General features: G+C 49.8%; 1 protein-coding gene across 5 annotated transcripts in view; it reads left to right on the top strand.

Annotated features, from left to right (window-relative positions):
- The window catches only part of Col18a1 (collagen type XVIII alpha 1 chain), a 109,538-nt gene that overhangs the window by 59,024 nt on the left and 30,217 nt on the right, over positions 1–20,297 (top strand). For all 5 annotated transcript variants that reach the window (XM_013351205.1, XM_026785520.1, XM_026785519.1 and 2 more), the window contains 4 exons: positions 9,184–9,728; positions 15,069–15,155; positions 17,214–17,270; positions 18,939–19,068. In XM_013351205.1, coding sequence (XP_013206659.1) covers positions 9,184–9,728; positions 15,069–15,155; positions 17,214–17,270; positions 18,939–19,068 — 819 coding nt within the window. The remainder of the gene's footprint in view (positions 1–9,183; positions 9,729–15,068; positions 15,156–17,213; positions 17,271–18,938; positions 19,069–20,297) is intronic.

Genomic DNA, 20,297 nt, shown 5'->3' with positions numbered 1-20,297 from the left:
GAGGATGCTATACAGCCAGGATGCTATACAGCCAGGATGCTGTGGGCAATGGCAAGGTGGGTGCAGCCCTGATGGTAGAAAAGGTATGGGCTTTGGGATTGAGAATAGCTTTCCATCCATTTGAAAACCAACTGTGTGTTGTGTACATGTGTGTGTGCGCGTGCGTGTGTGTGTGTGTGTGTGTGTGTGTGTGTGTGTGTGAATGTATGCTTAAACTGTCATAGTGTGAGGAGGACCTGCCAACATTAAAGCCTATAGCTTTGGAGCAAATAATCATCTGGTCGTATTTGTGATTTCTGGGTGCTGATACTATCTCATTGGGCTGTGGGTTTGTCTGTCTTTTTTCTTGAGAAAGAGTCTAGTATAGCTTAGGAGACCCTGCTTGGGCCTTTCTGGTGATGGTTCCAGGATATTACAGATATGCAACACTACACTGGGTTCACATATCTGTCTTATGCCGGAGAGACAGTGTTGGTGACTGTGGTTTGGAGGAAGTTTTAAATCCAGAGATTGTGAGTCCACCAACTTTACTCTTGTCAAGAGTGCGTTGGTGTGGGAGGTCCTTCTGTATATGTGTTGATTTTATTGGCTAATGAATAAATAAACTGCTTTGGACCTATAGCAGGGCAGAACTTAGGAGGAAGAAGGCAGAGTCAGAGGGATGCCATGGGGCCGCCACCAGAGATAGACATGCTGAAACGTAGGCCACGACCTCATGGTGATGCACAGATTAATGGAAAAGGGGTTAAATTAAGATGGAAGAGTTAGCCAATAAGAAACTAGAGTTTATGGCCAAGCAATAATTTAATTTAGACAGTTTCTATGTAATTATTTCAGGTCTAAGCTAGCCAGGCAGGCGGGATGAACAAGCGAGCCCCCCTTCCTCTGTCCTTGAGATTTGGGTTTTTCAGTTTTGAGTTTCAAAATGGGTTTTTCATGTTTTGTAAAAGCTATCATTGGGAAGCCTGAGGCTATAGTTTTGTGGTAGAGCATTTCCCCACCTGGGCAACATCCTGGGTTCAGTCCCCAATGGTGCCAAAAACCAAAACTATCACTGGGATTTTGATAAGGATTGCTTAGAATATATAGGTCACCTCAGATGGCTTTTACACCGGCTGCAGTTTGAATGTGTCTCTCCAGAATCTGATGCTGCTGAGGGGTGTGGCCATGGAGAGGTGACTGTGGGCTCTGGGCTCCTAAATGAGCTTAACACCCCCGTGAAAGGAGGGTGTGTGTGTACTACCTACCCTCTGTTCTTTACTTTGTGTGTGCAAGGACACAGCCTTTTGTCCCCTCCTGAGGACACAATGAGGTGGAGCCATCTTGGAAACACAGGCTAGGTCTTAAAATGCCTTGGCCTGGTGCCCATTGCCTTGAGGAATTTGTTTCTGTTATGTATGAGTTGCTTAGTCTTGGTTTGCTTCGGCAGAACCGTGAGCGGGGGCGGTGTTTCATTTATCTGCCTTTAATGTCTTTCGGCAATCTTTTGTGGTTTTCACTGCACAAGACTTTCCCCTTCTTGGCTAAGTGAGGTCCCAAGCATTTTATTCTGTTCGGTGTTACTATGTTGTGGAATTTTCAGACGGCTTGTTGCTGTGGATGAACACAGTGATTTCTCTGTTAGCAGGGGTGTCCTACTCGTCCCTTTGTTCTGTTATCAAAGTTGGAAGTCACAACCTGTGCCCCAATTCAGGTCTGGTCACCCATCCTCAAAAAGCAATTAAAAGAGCCAAATTAAAAATGGAAAGCATAAAAAGGAGATTTATTCAGCGGCCACATTGGGAAGAAGGAGGAGGAGGAGATCCAGCCGACCTCATAAGTCTGTCTTCAGGTCCTGATGCGAAATCAAAGTTTAACAGAGAGCCAAGGAAGTACACATCTAAGCAGCCCCAGTCAAGATGTGGTCCTTTCAATCACTGGTCCCTCTGGGATGGATGCTAGGCTTCTATCTCATCCTGGAAGGTGGTCTGACAAGACGTGAGGACCTTGTAAAATCTCTTTCCAGGAGACAAATTCCCCCTTTGGCAGGTGCCTCTCCTTCTCCCGGTGTGGAATTCCTGGAGGAAAATTCCCATTTCTTTGGGACCCTTTGTTTCAACAGTCTGACATATTGAGAAACACAAGGGTCTCTTTAGAGTGGTTTCATTTCTGCACAGACTGCTTATAGTCCTAAGAAGCTTGTAGAAAGTCTTTGGGTGCTTGATATTCAAGGTTTTAGTGACAACTTCTTCCTTTCCAACCTGTCCCGCCTTTGTTGTTCCTCCTCCTCCTCTTCCTCCTCCTCCTCTTCCTCCTCCTCCTCTTCTCCCTCTTTCTCACACACACACGCACCACATACACACACATCACACCATGCACAAAGCTTGAACAACGGCTAAGAAGATAGCTTGCCTTGCTCCTGCTTCCTATAGACAAGGTTTCTATCTTTTTGAGTCGGGGACTCATGTAGCTCAGGCTGGCCTCAAATTTACCACGTAGCCAAGGATGACTTTGAGTTTCTGTTCTCCAGTGCTCACCTGAGGAATTCTGCAATTTTAGGGATGTACTACCATGTCCACTTGGGAATTGAACCCAAGGCCCCATGCATTCTAGGCAAGTGCTCTACCAACTTAGCTACATCACCCAGTCTACACGTGATGCTTGTTGTGGGCTTTTCACATGTGGCTCATCTGATACAGTGGTCTCTAGCGTTTTCATTGGGGAACTGTGCTGCAGCTTGCCCAGTGCTTGTCCTGCATCCGCATGCAGCATGATTGCACTGATGGATTTTATGTGCAGACTACCCCCACATCCCAGGAATACACGCACTTAACCGGCATGCACGGGTCTTTCAACATACCGAAAAACATGGTGGTAATTTTGTTGAGAATTTTTGAGACACTCTTCATTGGGATTACTGGCCTGTAGATTTTTTTCTTGTTCTTAGCATCTTTGCCTGGCTATGGAATTGGGGTAATACCCATCTCCTAGAATGAGACAGAAAGTTTTCTCTCATCAGTATTTTGGGATAAGTTTAGAAGAATTGATGTTATTTCTTTGAATGTTTTACAGACTTCTCAAAAGCAACACCCTTGGGCCCAGGCAGGGCTTTTGTTGGAGATTTTTAAAAATCATTCTTCCTGTCTCCTGCCTAGCTGTGGGTCTGTCCAAACATCGAGTTTCCTCATGGCTCAGTCTGGTAGCTTTTGTATGTCTAGGAATTTGCCCCCTTCGTTTTGGTTTTGCCATGGTCTCTCACAGCCCGTTCCACCCACAGTTAGTGATGGCCCCACTCTCCTGACCTTTGCCACGAGTCACTTTCTTCTCTGGGTGTGCTTCACAAGGTCCATGGGTTTTGTTGATCTTTCCAAAGAGCTGGCTTTGGTTCCATTGGTTTCCCTCAGATGTGTTCCCGTTCTTTGCTTTGTTTTGCTCTCCCTTATTTTTCCCCTTCTGTTTGCTCTGGTATAGGTTTGTTGTTGTTGTTTTGGTTTTTCCTTTTTTACTTTTTCCTAATTCTGTATGCACAGTGGGTTGTTCATCTGTGACCACTGTTAATAAAATGTTTGTAACCACATATTTCCCCTTTCAATGATTTTTTTTTTTAAATTGCCCCACCAGGATTTTTGGGTTTTGTTGTTGTTGTTGTTGTTTGTTGGTATGTGTGTGTGTGTGTACAGCATTCTGATTTTTATCGTTTCTACATATTTTTTTCGTGTCTTTCTCGATTCTTGTACCCTAAAATGGCTGTTTAAGGGTGTGAAGTCTAACTTCACAAATTCGTAAGTATTCCAGCTTTATTTGTTTTTAATGTCTAACTTGATCTCAAAGTGGTTGGAGAGTATATGTTATATATGTTGAGGCTTTTAGTGGCCTGACATGTGTCTGTCTTGGACATGTTGCATCTGCACCGGAGAGGAGCCTAGGTGCCACTGTGGCTGGCGGTGCCCTGTGCACGCCCACAGAGACAAGGAGTTCTTCCTTATCTTCCTTATCTGGTTGTTCTGCCCTTTAGTGAGAGGGGGTGTCAGTCTCCACCATTGTAGAGCTGTCCGCTTCATGTATGTTAGTGGTCTATTACGTCATAGCACCCTCCTGTATTGGTTCCTTCCCTTTTGTAACACATTGGTTTAAATTCTATTCTGTCTGATGTCATAGTTACTACCTTGTATTCTTTCCGCACAGGTGGTCCTTTCGCTTTCAATCTGTTTGGATCGAAAATGTTTTATGCAGACAGCGTATGACTGTGTTTTTTTAATTACTTGGCCAGGCTCTAGCTTTAAATTTTCAAAATTACACCTATCTATTTATATTTATTTAAATAATTGTGTGTGTATATAAAATACATACCTGTAACATGGCTGACATGTAGAAATTGGAGGACAACTTTTAACTGCCAGTTCTTTCCACCGTGTGGGTTCCTGGGATCAATAGCAGACACGTTTACTTGCAGAGCAATTCCACTGGCCCAAATCTCTCCTCTTTAGATTGACACTCAATCTGTTTACATTTATTGTAATTGCTGCTCTTGAGGACTTCACTGCTGTTGATAATGCTGCTTTGTGCTAACACTTCTGTTCCTCATTTCCTGCTCTACTCTCTGTTTAGGCGATTTAAAAAAAAATAATTAATTTGTTTTTATTTTATGTGTGTGTTTTGGTACATATGTGTACTATTTATATACCTGGTGCCTGCAGAGGCCAGAAAAGGGCTCAGGATCCTCTGGAACTGGAGTTAACAGTCATGAGTTGCGTTGTACAGATTCATGTGTCCCCACGTGGGCAGTTCCCAGACAAAGGTCAAAGGTCGGCTTCAACCTGACCCTCTTCTAGGCGGTGTGCTTGTAAAGCTTGCCTTGTCCCTGTTGTCTGCTTCTTTCCCCTCAGGCCTCCTGTGCAATTTTTGCCAGATGTTTCTTCTTCGCTGTGCCATTGTCTGTGTTTACCTGGACACTTTCGGCCTAACTCACGTCTGTCTTCCTCCTGAGAATTTACAGTATATTCAGGTTGCTGGCCCACCTGAACCCAAACCACCCTCTCATTTGTGCTTTTTATTGATCATGGTATTTCCTCCCCCCTCCCCCCCCAGCTTTTGCCTTTTCCCTGCTCTGGCTTGGTTATAGTTTCTCAATTCCACAAGGACTCTGAATATCTCTTCAAACGGCTCCATTCAAGGCTTCACAAAACTAGCCCCTAAGGCCTCATTCCACAATGAATCTAGTGCAGCTCATCGCCTACAGCTCAGTGGCCTGGGTGGATGTAATAAAACTCTCCATGCTGGCTGCGTAGTTCAAATTGAGCCTTTCCCCACAGCAGTGTAGACGGTCGCATGCTGGAATGTTTCTGGAGGTTTCTCTCCCACCCACTGGTTTTTGAATAACCACTCTGAGGCTTAATATTAATTACAAACTGTTTGGCCTATTAGCTCAGGTTTATTATTAACTAGCTCTTACAACTTCAATTAACCCATTTCTATTATTGTATACTTTACTACAATGCTCATGGCTTGTTACCTCACGTCTTGTTTCCCCCGGCCGCTGCTCGCATCTCTCAGACTCTACCTTCTTTCTCCCCCCCTCTCTTTGGGATTTCCCTCCTGGCTCTATTCTGCCCTGCCATAGGCCCAATCAGCTTCTTTATTAACCAATAGTGATAAAGCATTTACAGCATACAGAGGGGCATCCCACATCACTGGGCTACTTGCTGGACTTGTACCCCTGGATTCTGCCACTGTGTACTAGGTGACCATTGGGTACCCAGGCTGGGTCCAGCACAGATGTTACCGTCCATCCCATGTCTCCACACAGCAACTGTATGTTTGTGTCCGAATAGACCACAGAATTTAGAAGCAGGGAAGGACTGCCACGATTCCCTCTGACTCAAGGAAAATGTTTGTCCCTGGACTCTAGGAGCACAGGATGCTCAGCCGGGACCCAGGCCTAGGTGATTTGGGGCAGGACTGTCGCAGTCTGGGTTTTACATGGTTGGGAGCCCAGAGAGACTAGGGACAGGCTGCCATAGCCTGAGTCCTATACACAGCAGCCCCAGAGCATATGCGAGGAAGTGAATGACCAGCCCAGGGGTGGATGCGCAGTTTGTACCCAGGCTGCATCCCTGGGAGAGCCAGTTGGCGAGCTGGGGGGCCCTGGCTTTCAGAAGCCCGGCACATATAGAGAGACAGGTCTACTCCATTGAATTGGAGGAGCCAAGGACCCCTGAGCAGCCCATGGGCTACTGGCTTAGCTGGAGGCCGTTCTCCAGGGCGGGCAGACTGGATTGGCCAGGATCCTTGATGAGGGAGGGAGTGTCACCTGCTTAGAGATACACTCTTGTCCTGGTGCTGATGATCCAGTCTGCCACGGTCCCTATGAAGGGTCTTTTTCTCATGATGTTTGCCTAACTGAGCCCTCTTGCCAAAGGGCTATGCCGTCTGCCCTCATGTTCTAGAACCAGGCCCTGCTGCTGAGGTTGGCAGTGAAGATGCCGTGAAGTCAAGGGTCTGGAAAGTCGCACTGGGAAATGGACTGGCTGTTGTCCCGGGAGGGAGGCTGGCAGGAGCTCCTGTACCACCAGGAGCCTGGTCCAGTCAGGTGGGAGTACCAGATATTCTCCCTACTGGTCCCTCGAGAGCCAGGTCTTGACTGTTCTTGTGGGGGGATGTATAGTGGTACATTATTTGTGTTTTAATATGTTATGAATGTTTTATAAATAGTTCAAAGGATATTTATGTTCACTGCTACCTCAAAAATTGAAATAGTAATTAGGAAACAATTGTTCTTACAAAGTGAGTTGGAAAAGTATGTGTGTATGTATAAACAAACTTATTTTTCTTCTATTTTGAGCATTGTATTTAAGCATAAATTTCCTTTGTACATAGACAAGAGTGTGAATTTCATCACATGCCCAAAATCCCCATGAAACCAATATTTCTAAGAATCTCTGCTTCCAAAAAATATTCACTAGCAAAAAAATAAACAAATTAAAACATAAATAAATAAAGAAAGAAAGAAAGAAAGAAAGAAAGAAAGAAAGAAAGAAAGCTTGCCTGAAGATCAGCATGCAAAACAGCCACACTAGTCAGCTATACAGGCCAGACAGTGGTGGCACACACCTTTAACCCCAGCAGCCACACTAGTTAGCCATAGAGGCCGGACAGTGGTGGTGCACACCTTTAATCCTAGTGCTAGAGCAGAATATAAGATGGCAGGAGACAGGTCTCATGCTCAGTCTCAATCTGAGGATTTGTGGAGGCAGGATCGCTCATTTCGGTCTGAAGTGGAGGTAAGAGCCAGTGGCTGGCCGCTTTGCTTTTCTGATCTTCAACTTGAACCCCAATATCTGTCTCTGGGTTTTTATTATTTGTGCTACAGGGATGCTGGCTGTAATTGGTTTCACATGTAGCTCAAGGGTGTACCTGTTTAAATACCGCCCTTTCAGAACTGTATCTGCTTACTTCAGATGGACTTAACCAGGTAGCACCCCCATTCCTGTATCTGAGGTCAAACGGGTGCTGGATGAGTCTCAGCTTGCAAAGGGACCACCGTCCTCCAGAAGGCCTCTGAGCCCTCAGAGCATGGCACAGGCCTTGCTCCTTAACCACAATCGAGCTTCCTGGCCTAGGCAGCCAGGCCCTTCCCCCACCACGATCCTGTAACCAGGGAGCAGAGCCAGTGATCTTACTGCCCTGGCATTTGGCATCTACTCCCAGCAGAGTCGAAAAGAATTTCATAGAAAGGAAAGGGAAGGGCTTGGGAAGAGCTGGTTGTAGGTCTCTAAGGACCCAGGGGTCATCCTGGCACACACTGGTGCCTTCCAGCCCAGAAAGCCAGCAGCTGTAGAGTCCTGTGTGCTGGGCTAGTGGGTTGCCAGGGATTTTTGCTGTCCTAGAAGGAGGGGCAGAATGGCCTCATCTCCAGCGCATGACTTGGCTACAGAATTTCAAGTGTGATCTCCGGGTCCCAGCATTTCTGGTGAGAAGGAAACACTGTAGCAGCTATGATTGTGACAGATCACTGAGCTCCCAAGGCTAGCCCACCACCTTTCTCTGTTCTCATCTTGAAGGCTGCAGACACTCAGCTCTTGCAAATCGTGCCCCCACCAAGCTGTGTCCCCTCTGCTCCTGGCCAGCACCATGTCTGGTCAGCACTCAGGGCTTAAGAGCATGTGACAGGATGAGCATGTGACTTGCGGCCACCCTTGCAGCAGTTCAGGATGCCCCCTCGGCACACAAAGCTGTTCTTTGTCCCCTAAGGGATGCGCTCTATGGCAACTCTTGTCTTCTGGTTTTGAGGGGCTTGGTGACTCCATTTGTCCTGTGAAGTTGGGGGTTCAGTATTTCCCATCTCTTACTCTGTAGCCCCACAGCCTGACCTGAGGCATGCTATCCTTCCACGCTCACTTACTACCAAGCACGCCTGCCTCCAGCCTTTCCTTCCTAGGAGAGCTCTTGACCGTGAACCTTCTCCTCGCCCAATCGCCTCTTCCCAGGCTTTGTAATGCTGGACTGCTTGATTGTGTTGAGTGGCCCTGGTGGTCTGGCCTAAAGACGAGAAGGGCTCATACATCTGTGCCCAACTCAAAATGGTGCCAGGAGTGAAGTCTGTAAGTGAAATGGGTCACTGGCCACCCCGGGGCACTTTAGAAGAGTTGTAAATCCGGGAGAGTCTGTACTGGGCTGGCACTGCCAGCTGTCAGACAGCCTTCTGCACCGTAGTGTGGTCTTAAGCTTCAGGGAGCAGAAATGGCCACGGAAGAGCTCCTGAGGAACAGGCGTGTGGGGAACCAGAGTGAGAATTTGATGCTAACCTAGAAACCATAATGACTAGAGGAAGCCAGGGAAAGCTGACTTTGGAGCCTGGCCATTTGAGTCTCCCAGGTTTGATTTGTCTCTAGCTGACTCCCAGACCAGGTGGATCTTCAGACAGGAGTTACCTTGTGTTGCCTCCTCTCTCTTTGCCGTAGAGAGGTCTTACTCTGTGTCTGTCCTCCTATAGAGTCAGAATGGGGGACTCCATGCCCCATCCCCTCACTTCCTTCTTGGGATATTTGCTTTGGCCTGGAAGTCTATGAAAACAGGGAGAGACCCAAAGAGACGGCCACGCAGATCTGGATAAAGGGTGGTTTCGTGGTCTGTGTCTCCTAGGGTGCCACTGTGACTGAGTCTGTTCCCGTGCAGCCAACTCACTGGATGTCTTTCTCTTTGCAGAGAACATCGCTGAGGAGGTGGGGCTGCCACAGCTCCTTGGGGACCCTCTGCCCCCGCAGATCCAACAGATCGAAGACCCCGACGTCGGGCCAGCCTACGTCTTTGGACCAGACTCCAGTGGTGGCCAGGTGGCCCAGCACCACTTCCCTAGACTCTTCTTCCGTGACTTTTCAATCCTGTTTCATATTCAGCCGGCCACAAAGGCCGCAGGGGTGCTGTTTGCCATCACAGACGCTGCGCAGACAGTGGTCTCGCTGGGCGTGAAGCTCTCAGGGGTGCAAGATGGCTACCAGAACATCTCACTGCTCTACACGGAACACGGTGCCAGCCAGACCCGCACAGGCGCCAGCTTCCACCTGCCTGCGTTTGTTGGCCAGTGGACACACTTCGCGCTCAGCGTGGATGGCCGCTCTGTGGCTCTCTACATAGACTGCGAAGAGTTCCAGAAGGTGCCATTTGCTCGTTCCCCGCAAGGCCTGGAACTGGAGCACGACTCTGGCCTCTTCGTGGGACAGGCTGGAGCAGCTGACCCTGACAAGTTCCAGGTAACCTATGCTGCCCTGCTGTGTTCTGAGCCAGGGGAGGAGGGGGCCGAGGGACCAGGGAAAGCAAGTTCCTCCAGTTGATGCTGCAGCCTGGGCGCCCACACTTGTGGCTGCAGTAGCTTCTGTTCCAACTTTTGTTCTTTGTTAGATACCCTGGATGCCCCACTGGGATTTTCTGAGTTCTTTGAGACCCCAGGACCCACAAAATGGCTGCTGGAGGCCGTTTCTTCTCCGGCTCCCATCCTGAGTATGAGCCAGATATGAGCCAGGGCCTGGGGTGAGCTGGAGACAGCAAGCTTAGTCTAGGAGAGTGTAGGGCTTAGTCGGGGCTCAGCTACTTCACCTGGAAAACAAGTGCTCAGGCATCTTGTGGAAGAGACAGTCTTGGGGCCATACACCTAACCTATCAGGGAGCCAGAAGGAGAATATTCTGGAGTTCCAGGCTCATTTGAGACCCTCTCTCAAAACTAATGACCAAAATGACTCATTAAAGGCAGTCACCCAGAGGGTCTTCCTTTATCTGCACAGTCGAGGGAATACCCTGCTGGGAATGGGGACTGGGACGTCACACAACAGACCTGCTTAGGTCAGCTGCTCTGGGATGTTTATTATTTTAATGAAGACTGTGACTCGCTCTGGGCCCACTGGGTGACAGCGAGAGGGCCTGTGACTCTTTCCCATGTCCCTGCGTTTGTCCCTTCTGGTTCCTATGTTTCTCGTAGGAGGGCACTCTTCCTGAGATCCCAGCTGGGAGCCCAGCCTCTTGAGAACCAGTGCGTGGGGACCCTCAGCTGGCACTGACTCATGAATCCAGTACTCCAGCCATCAGCAGCTGGACGCCCCTGCCCAACCCAGACAGGGGGCCCCTGTGTGTGCAAGGAAGGACATGTCCCCAGGGACAGACAGTCAATTATGACCCAGACAAGGGCCTGCTGTTGTAAGTTGTTCTAAGTCCTGTGTCCACAGCTCTGAAAGCTGACCTTCTGCCTCTGGCAGGAACTTTTAACCCACGGAGTTCAAGAGCTACCGGGACTTTGGCACCAAACTGGGCCCCTGTGTGTTTTCCTTCTGCTCTTCAAACGCGATTCCCAGAAAGCTGAGCATCAGTGTTTCCAGAGTGGGACATTTGTGCTGTGCTGTCGCCACCATTTCCCAAGGGGATGGCAGACCTCAGAGGTTCTGTCCGTCTCCGACTTCCCCAGCAGAGCTGGTGAGAAGTAGGGTACGTGAGACTCGGTGGTGCTGATGGAGGGGCACAGCCACCCTGAGAGAGGTGGCCTCATCACTGCCTGGGTCTTGCCGGGCTGTGTGAAAAAGGTTTGCCAGTTGGATATGTAGACACGCTGTATCGTTTTCATTTTCATTTCTCGGTGTGTTTGTGAACGTGAGCTTCTCCCCCCGCCCTTTGGATTTTGGTGGGAGAATTCAGCCATTCCTAATTGATTTATCCAGCTCTCCATATCTGAAAGAAACTTAGCTCTGGCTGTGTATACACACATCTTATTCCCAGCCTGCCATTTGTCTGTTCACTTAAAAAAACACCATTGGGGCGTTTAAGGAGTTTGTTTGGTTAATTTTGGGTCTGGAGAGAAAAACCCACAACCTTGGATATGAAAACTCTTTGTTGTTTGAAGGAGAGAATCAGAGAGCATTCAGGGAACTGTGCTGGTCATTGCAGACCATAGACGCCTCCCCCGCTGACCTCAGCAGTCTGACCCTGCTTGCTGCTGTACGCTAGGTCTCAGGATCCTTTCCGTTTAAAGGATGCCGGCTGGAGCGGGGGAGATGTGCTGCTGGTGCTGGTGGCAGAAAAGGAGATAGTTGGGTTTGCAGACTTGGTGCTGTGGCCTTCGGGGGAGGAGTCACTGCATCATGTGACTCATGACATGACCAAAGCTAGCCCAGAGCTCTGGGAGTCAGGGAGCCAGGGAACTGAAGAGCTAGTGCTCTGGGAGGGAATCCAGTGGGATGGGGAGCTAGGCTTCCTCTGAGTCATCTCTGCCCTACCTGCATCCACACACTGCCAGGGAGAGCCGGGCTGTGCCTACAGCTACCTAGACCTGGTCCTTGCTGGGTGGTGGTCCTCACAGTTTGATGTCGTTGTTTTCCTGTCTGTCCGTTTGAGTTTGGTCGTGAGCGTCATTCTGGTTACCAGTTCCCTCAAAGCGTGGCTTCCGGCTGTGTTCATTGCAGGTGTTCTGTTGGTTATGTTGTGTGACTTGTAGTTATAATTCTTCTCGACTATTTTTGCCTGTCAGAGGTGCCTCTACTTCTTCTTATTCTCTTGACTTTCTTTTGTCTTTCTTTCCTAGTGTGGGTGCTAGGGAGGACTAAACTCAGGACTTCCCACATGCTGGGCCAGTATTTCCCATGGAGCCCAGCCCAGCCCTGTGTTGTCTTTATGAGGTCCACACCTTGGCTTAAGGTTCCTTTTGTGTTTCTCTTTCACCTCCAGCAACCCCTGGTGCCTTTGACCCCAGGAGAGACCCCACAAAGCACAGCTTTCCTAGTATTCTCATTCAGCTGGGCATCTCAAGGTCAATTTTCATTTCCTTCATCTAGACTTGAGGCAATGAATTTTCCTCAGGGTGCAGCTGTGGCTCCATCATCAGAGTAATGGATGCGTGTGCTGGTGCGGAGAGGTGGCCCCAGCCCTCAAGTGCGTGATGTCAGAACAGGCCTTCCTGTATGGGAGCTGGAGCAGGCAGCAGAGGGCAGAATCTGACCCCAGCAGTTCCGCTCCTGAGTGAGGACAGGGCCCTCATGGGTCCACTCTGTCTGTCTCTCCCCGAGCTTCTCAGCAGTCTGTCCCACTGGCTCCTGCTCAGTCTTCTGGTAAATAAAGCTCCACGGACCCCTCTTGCATCTGAAGTAGCCTGTGGTGGGTACAGTGCCACAGCTTGTACGCCATTTTCTTCCTGGGCATTGTAAGAGACCAAAGGAGGCTGGCTGTGATGACGTGGCCTGTCAGGATCTGGTCACGGGAGCGGAGACCTGAAGCCAGAGGCCTGTGAAGCCGTGTGGGGCAATGAGTGTGAGGGCAGCAGGGATGGATGTCAGGCATTAGCAAGCAGAGCAGGCAGCACGCTGGGTCACACCGCAGCAGGAACTGGCCATGGGAGGTCAGAAAGGGAGGGAGGGAGGGGAAGATGGGCTGAGGGGAAAAGGGTGGGGCAAAGAGGCCACCCTGAAGGCCATGGAGAAACGAGGATGCAGCCCATGAGACCACACTAGCAGGTGGCCCCACTTCATGGCTTCAGCCTCTGCCCTCTGCTAGCTGGGACACTGCTTCTGCCATGGCAGGCCCAGGTGAACCAAGACGGTGCTGTGCCCCCTGCTGACGGGGATCTGTTTTGAGTGACTTCCCTATGGCTAAAGCACTGCCGATCGTCGTGGCAGGAAGAGTTTCACGTGGCACTCGTCTCTAAATGTTCACAGTCCCCCATTTCCCAAGGTCCAGATTGCATAACTTCTGGGTCCAAGTCCATTCAATATTTGCAGTGGGTCTTACGGTTTTTGTACAACTGACATCGTCCCCATTAGCCATTGGGAGAACTCCAGGCGGGGGTGGAGGAGTCACAAGGGCAGGATACAGAGCTGAACTCAGTGCAGACACAAGTCTTTTCTGCCCTCTGGAGGCCTTTTCCAGACGCAGAGAGTGTGGCCCGTCCACAACAGTGAGCCCGTCTGTGTGGAACGCTGTGTCTGTTGCTGAGACCACACGAAACGCCCCTGGCCAGCTCTGCCCTTAGGAAGCAGTTTTCTAGTGTTTAAGCCCAATTCCTCCTGACCCTGGGAGCTCTCCACTGTCACCAAGGCACCGGCTGCAGCTCTGAGCAGGCTTCTGAAGATGTTCATTCTGTCCCCAGATGCTGTGTTGACCCCAAAAGCTGGCTGACAGGAAGTGTGCATCTCCCTTCCAGTGAATGTGACTGTGACTGACTGGTGCAGGGCTCCTGAGCATGGGTGATATCTGCCCTTACACACACACACATACACACACACACACACACACACACACACACACACACACACACACACACACAGTCATATGCTCCTTCTCACACAACTGTGTGTACTTACTTATATGTTGTCCTGATGTTACTAGTTTGGTAGAACTTCCAGAATCCCCTTGGACCCAAATACAGGCAGATCATTCTTCACCTGCTGGTCCAATGCTGCTCCTCTGATCTTTTTAGGGGGTACAGATGTCAGTTCTGTTTTTCCCCTGACCTAGAGGCCTCCCAAATCTCAGACCACCATAGCACATGGGATAAAGGGCATGGTCCCCCCTGTCACAATGTTGGTCCTGCGAGGTCAAGCCCTGTTTCTTGCAGCATGGGCCAGCCATCGCTGACTCCCGCAAGGCTCCCAAGCTAGGGTGATGGCTACATTTCAAGTGGCTGGAAGAATCAAGTTATATTGTGATGTGTGAAACTGGGTGTGGAATCCAGATTTCAGTGTTTCCATGTCAAGTTTTGTTAGGACAGTCACAGCCTTCCCTTAGCGTTGATATGTATTGTTCACGCAAGCTGACTGAACAGCCAGAGGGAGGCTCTCCCCATCAGGCCACATGGAAGTCTGCCCGCCCCCATCCACTCAGTTCTGGCTGTGACGGGAGTCTAGAAAATCTCTTTGGAAATGAGGAAGTGCTGTCTCTATTTAGTAAACTGAAATTAGCGTAATGGAGTACAATCAAAGTAAGAACATAAACACGGGGGAAAGTGCGTGTGAGCTCACTCAGACAGACACCCCGGAGCCTGCGTAAGAGCCAGCGATCTAGGGCAGGAAGTGTGAGATGCAGCTATGTTCAATGTTGGGTGCATCTGATCCTCACGGCCTCCCTTGTCTTGGCCCAGAAACTGCCGCAACTTGAAAGCTGTTGAATGAATCTGCTCCTTAGTCTTCCTGACAAAAGGGAGCTTCCCTGGTAGCATCAGACGAGGCTGGGGGCCAGCACGAGTCAGAGGCTCTGCCCGAGCACCTGCCTCCAGGGCCCCAGGGTCTTACTCTCTCTCCCTGTTTTTGTAACCGAATATCTGACCAGGAACCACTTAAGAAAAGAAGGCAAGTATTTATTTTGGCTTTGCAGTTTGAGAGGTGTCTGTGACCGTGAGGGAGAGCAAGACCGAGGCAGCTGGTCACATTGCAGCCAGGAAGCAGAGTACGGCTGGAAAGTGTCAAGTCTGTCTCCCAGTAACCCAATTCTGTGATCCTCCACCTCCTTAAGATTCCACCACCTTCCCAAACAGTGCCACCAGCTGGCAACTGAGGGGCCCAACACCTGAGCCATTGAGCAACATTTCATTTTCAAACTAATGACCTTCCGCCTCCCTCCAGGGGAAGATCTCAGAGCTGAAGATACGACAGAACCCCCGGGTGAGCCCTGTGCACTGCTTGGATGAAGAGGATGATGATGAAGACAGGGTGAGTGTCTTGGGGGGGAGGGTATCTTCCCCCTGTGAGCAAGGGTCCCAAAGTGATACCCTGGGAAAAGCCCAAAGATGCCAGTAGGGTACCAGGAACCTATGTGTTGTTCAGACACCATTCCTCACCTTAACTTTCCATTTCGGACAACCTGGCAAATGTAAATGTCAGAGACCAAGCCACAGCGACACGGTGTGATGGACAGGTCACACTGTGGAAAGTGCATACGTGCTTGGTTGTGTGTACGTTTAGATGCTATGTGTGATGTGTGTTTATGGGAGGGTATGTCTGTCTGTTGTGTGGTTGTGTGTAGCTCTTGATGTCCTGTGTGTGTCTTTTGTATGGTACGTCTGGTCTTTGTATTTTTTTTTCTGCTTGCTGTGTATGTACCTTTGTTGTTGTTTTTTGTCTGCTGTTATCTTTATATTGTGTGTTGTCTCTCTGCACAGTGCAGCTATTATATGTGTGGTATGTGAGCCGAATAGTCTGTGTGTCTCTCTGCGTGTTGCTGGTTATGTTTATTTTTGGTGTGCTGGGCATCTTTCATGTGTGATCTATATGCACTGTATCTCTGTGTGTCCCTGTTTTCTGTGTGTGCATGTGTATAATATCATCAGGAAAACAATCTACTGTTGCCAGAGGACAGGATTGGGGGGATGTCCCACTGGAGATAGCACATGACAATACCCCAGTCACCAGTTCCTCTTGGGCAGAGCCTGGCTCTATGTTGGAATGCCAAAATGTTGTTTGTCTTTTACCCTCTTGGCTCTTTTGGGGGCCCACCACCCAGCTCCCAAATAAATTACACATGGAGGTTTATTATTGCTTATAAATGGCTGGCCTTAGCTTGACTTATTTCTAGCCAGATTTTCTTAAAGTACCCCATCTACCTTTTGCCTCTGGGCTTTTTCCTTTTCTTCTGTAATTTTCCTTTCACTCTTACTCCATGGTTAACTGGGTGACTGGCTGGCTGGGTGTCTGGGTGGGTGACTGGGTGACTGGGTGGCTGGGTGACTGGCTGCGTGGCTAACTGGGTGACTGGGTGTCTGGGTGTCTGGCTGGGTGTCTGGCTGGGTGTCTGGCTGGGTGGCTAACTGGGTGACTGGGTGGCTGGGTGACTGGGTGACTGGCCCCCCTAGTGTCCTCACCTTGTTCTCTTGCTCCTCCTTCTCGTCCCCCCTAATTTCTCCTTCTATTTATCCTCTCTGCCTGCCAGCCCTGCCTATCTTTGCTCCTGCCTCACTATTGACCGTTGAGCGTTTTATTAGACCATCAGGGGTTTTAGACAGCTGAAGAATCCCAGCTTCACAGAGTTAAACAAATGCTATATAAAGAATGTAACACATCTTTGCATCATTAGACAAACGTTCTGCAGTATAAACAAATGTCACACATCTTAAAATAATATTCTACAACAGCTATTACCTTTTCCAGGAGAAAAATCAGAGATGTGATTGGCTTCTGTCTAGTGCCAGTCTCTAGTGCATGGATAACGTTCACTCATGAGCATGCCATCCAGTGGGCATGACACATGCTGCCCGTGCTGGGTGTCTGCAAGTCCATCCTTCCTGGGCCACCTTGACATCGAGATGTCACTATGGGCTCTATGGGCCCAGGTAGTATTACTCCTTTGAGTTTATATTAAGTTATCCATCTTGGCAAGAGGAAGGGCTGGCCCCTGGTTTCCCCAGAGCTCCTGGAGGCTGTAGGGAAGGGAGAGAGTGAAAGCAGCCTGTCCAGGCAGATGATAGGTGGGGGACATTATTGTGACGTACGTACGCTCCACATATGCTTCTTCAGTGTCAGCCTGGACTGGGGTTGCTTAGGACAACTTTCTATCCCCCTTGCCTGTCCCCTAGGGATGGCAAGGACAGGGCAGTCATGTCACAGAGCAAGAGTGCACAAGCCTGATCTCCAACCTTCTGGTCTACAACTGGGCTTGCCCGAGCAGCAAGTCTGACTGATTTCGACCCAGGAGGAGTCTTATTTGCTGTCCAGTTGCTATCCTGTCATGGGACCTTTGGTCCTGACTTCTTCCTCACCTCTCTCACCCTGCAGGCATCTGGAGACTTTGGAAGTGGCTTTGAAGAAACCAGCAAGCCACACAGGGAGGAGGTGAGTGCCTGTCGGTGGTGAGACCATCCCTTGGTTCAGACAGAGGAGGGGAAATATGGTCTGTGCCTAGCGTGTGTAAGTGTGTTATGGTCTGTGCCTAGCGTGTGTAAGTGTGTATGACATCCCAGCAGTCCTGCGTCATGCAGGGAGGCACCAGTCTGAGGTTGATCTTGTGTCCCCCCTCTGGTTCTGCTTCCTCTTGTCCTGAGCCAGAAATTCTCCTCTAAAGAGAGCTTTCTCATCAGAGGCGACCCAGCATTTTGTTGATGCTCTTGGCTGGTATGGGGCCATAACTGGTTTGTGTCTAACATGAGGACCAGACAAGTGACATTGCAGGGAATTTCATTGCATGCTTTTTCCAGTCCAGGGTCCCAAGAACACAGAGGCACTCTAGATAGGAAAAGGATGTTTGAGTGAACCCCCTCTTGGCCCCAAGCATCTAGTATGAAGAGCCTGTCTTTAAGGTGGACCTTGGGTGTTAGGGCCAAGAAGACTGCAGGATGCTAAGTAGCCTAAGGATGGCCATCACAGCTAGAAGAGGTGCTGAGGCCCCCTTAACTTGTGGACTGGGCAGACAGGCAAATTTTAGGGATAAGGAACATAGTCATCTGGAAATCTGGGACTACATTCTGTGTCCCTTGATGCTCATAAACTCTTCTCCTCACAGATGTGGATTAGATTTGCAAAACTCTGCTTCTATACACGGTGCCCTGGGCATGGCAGATGCTGGAAGCACAGATGTGCCTATGAGTGCCATGTCACATCCGTATCGTCTTGTCTGTAGACCAGCTAATAACTAGCTTGGACACTCATATCATTCTGCCTTGTAACCTGCTCACTCCAGCCAGGAGCCTGACCCTGCAGTCACAGGCAGGGACTGTGTGAGGGGTTCCATGAAGGGCCTAGCCAATACCTTCAAAGGGTGAAAGCTGCAGACCTCTGGTGTCCCATGCCCACCCTGGTCTGTGATGTCTGTGGTGTGACAGTGGCATCAAGAGTGTCTGGAGGAGTCCTTGTTCAAGCCCCAACACTACCCCAGCCAAGATACTCCCCAGGGCCCATCTACCTGGACCTCTCTGTTATCAATAAGAAGTCATCAGGAATATAGGTCATGCTGCTGTGTGCCACCAGGTCCCCTGGGTGAGTTTGAAACTGGCACAAGGCAGAGGATCTGCAGGGTAGACCAACAGCCTCCATTAGAACAATAAGAAGTCAGTGCTGGGCCAGTGCTTGGGGGGCCCAGGGAGAAGTCTCTGTCATGACCCTCCTTGAGAACACACCTGCTCCGTATACCCTACTGTGATACCCGAGGACTCTACTTTAGGCATCTCTGATGTTCTCCAGCCACAGGGAGTATCTGTACTAGACCCAGAAAGGCTCTTTGTCCCTGGTCCTCTGGTTCTCTGACGATGTCAAGTTTTAGGAATTAAGGACTATTGAGGTGTAGGACCCAGCCTCCAGGCTGATGAAAACCTTCAGCAGATAGCTCTGCCAGAAGTCCTGGTGATTCATCTCAACTAGAGTGATGCTTTCCTCATCAAAACCCTGTCAAGCAACCCATTTCATAAACTGTAAACCCCAAAGCCAGACGGAACTGCCAGCTCATACATGCACGGGATAGTTGTGCTTCTGAATAACACAGCCAGGTTTCCTGTTCTCCTCTTGCAGGATATATCGCTAGCACCCAGGCTCCCCCAGCCACCCCCTGTCACTTCCCCGCCCCTGGCTGGAGGCAGCACCACGGAAGATTCTAGAACAGAAGGAACGGAGGAAGAAACCACGGTAGAGTCTATAGGAGGTAAAACTTTTCTGGATGTGCTCTGTGTGTATGTGAGTGTGTGTGTACATGTGTGGTGTGTATGTGCATGTGTGTGTTTGTATGTGTGTGTATGAGGGTATGTGAGTGTGTATATATGTGTGTGTTTATGTGTGTACGCGTGTATGTATGAGTGTATATGTGCATGTGTGAGCATGTGTGTGTGTGTGTGTGCGCGCGTATTGGATGAAGACTGCATCAGGGCCAGCCCTGTCCCCACCTGCCGCCCTTCTGCCATCTAAGAAGGTCCTGTTGAGGCAGGTTTCTGGCTGGGCCCCAGGAGAACTCTGAACCAGGTAGTTGTGACATGTCCTTCATCAGGCTCTCTCTCTGTATTGTCTTTGTCTGTCAAAGACATGCCATCTCCTGGTTCAGGGCCAGCAGATTTGCTAGGAGAGTGTAAATTAGTCCAAGAGAGGAGAGATGTAGGAGAAAATACATCCTTAGTCCAGGCTGTGCCGCAGGTCAGCCTATAGGGTGATATATGTCTCGCACGGAAGCCGATGTCTGGGCGACATGCACAAGGCTCCTGGTCTGCAGGAGGCAGGGCTGGGAACGCCTGAGGCGTGTCAGCTATGAATGGTGTGTCTTGGGCTGTTCTCTGTGCTGCTGGTTACAGACCTGGTAACATAGCAGCATAAATGCCTCCTTCCAGCTCTGTTGGCCTGAAGCGCAGTGGAGCCTATGAAAGTCTCTGGGAGTCTCTGGGAGTGTCTGGGAGTCCCCGGGAGTCCCCAGGGCTTCCATAGGTTCTAAGGAGAACAAGCTCCAGCTCCTCCTGATGCTGACCAAACCCAAGTACTCCCAGCTGTGACCCCAGGTCTAGATTTCCACCGGTCGCCAGCCATGGCTGCCTTTCTTTGTTGACCCACAAGTCAAGCAAGCCTGGAAAGGAGCCACTTCCTGACTCATGAGTGGGGACTTACATCCCACCTGGGCTGCGTGAGCCCACGGGCCTTGAGGTGAGCTCTGTCAGTGTTTGTGGATCTCAGGAAGATAACAAAGCATGACCCCCTACCCTGCCAGGTTCCCCTGAGCAGCCCCCTCCCCTACTGCTCTGCCTTCTGTCAGCACAGAGAGGCTGTCCTTTCCCGGAACTTCACACGCGGGGAAAAGCAGTAAGCATCTGGGTTTGCTTGGCACTGCGTCCCTTTGATAAGAAGCATTCACATTATAGAGAGTCAGTGGCTGGCCTATCATCCACAGTATGG

The sequence above is a fragment of the Microtus ochrogaster genome, linkage group LG2, assembly GCF_000317375.1.
Source record: "Microtus ochrogaster isolate Prairie Vole_2 linkage group LG2, MicOch1.0, whole genome shotgun sequence".
In the NCBI taxonomy this organism is placed as follows: Eukaryota; Metazoa; Chordata; class Mammalia; order Rodentia; family Cricetidae; genus Microtus; species Microtus ochrogaster.
This window is presented reverse-complemented; position numbering and strand designations above follow the sequence as displayed.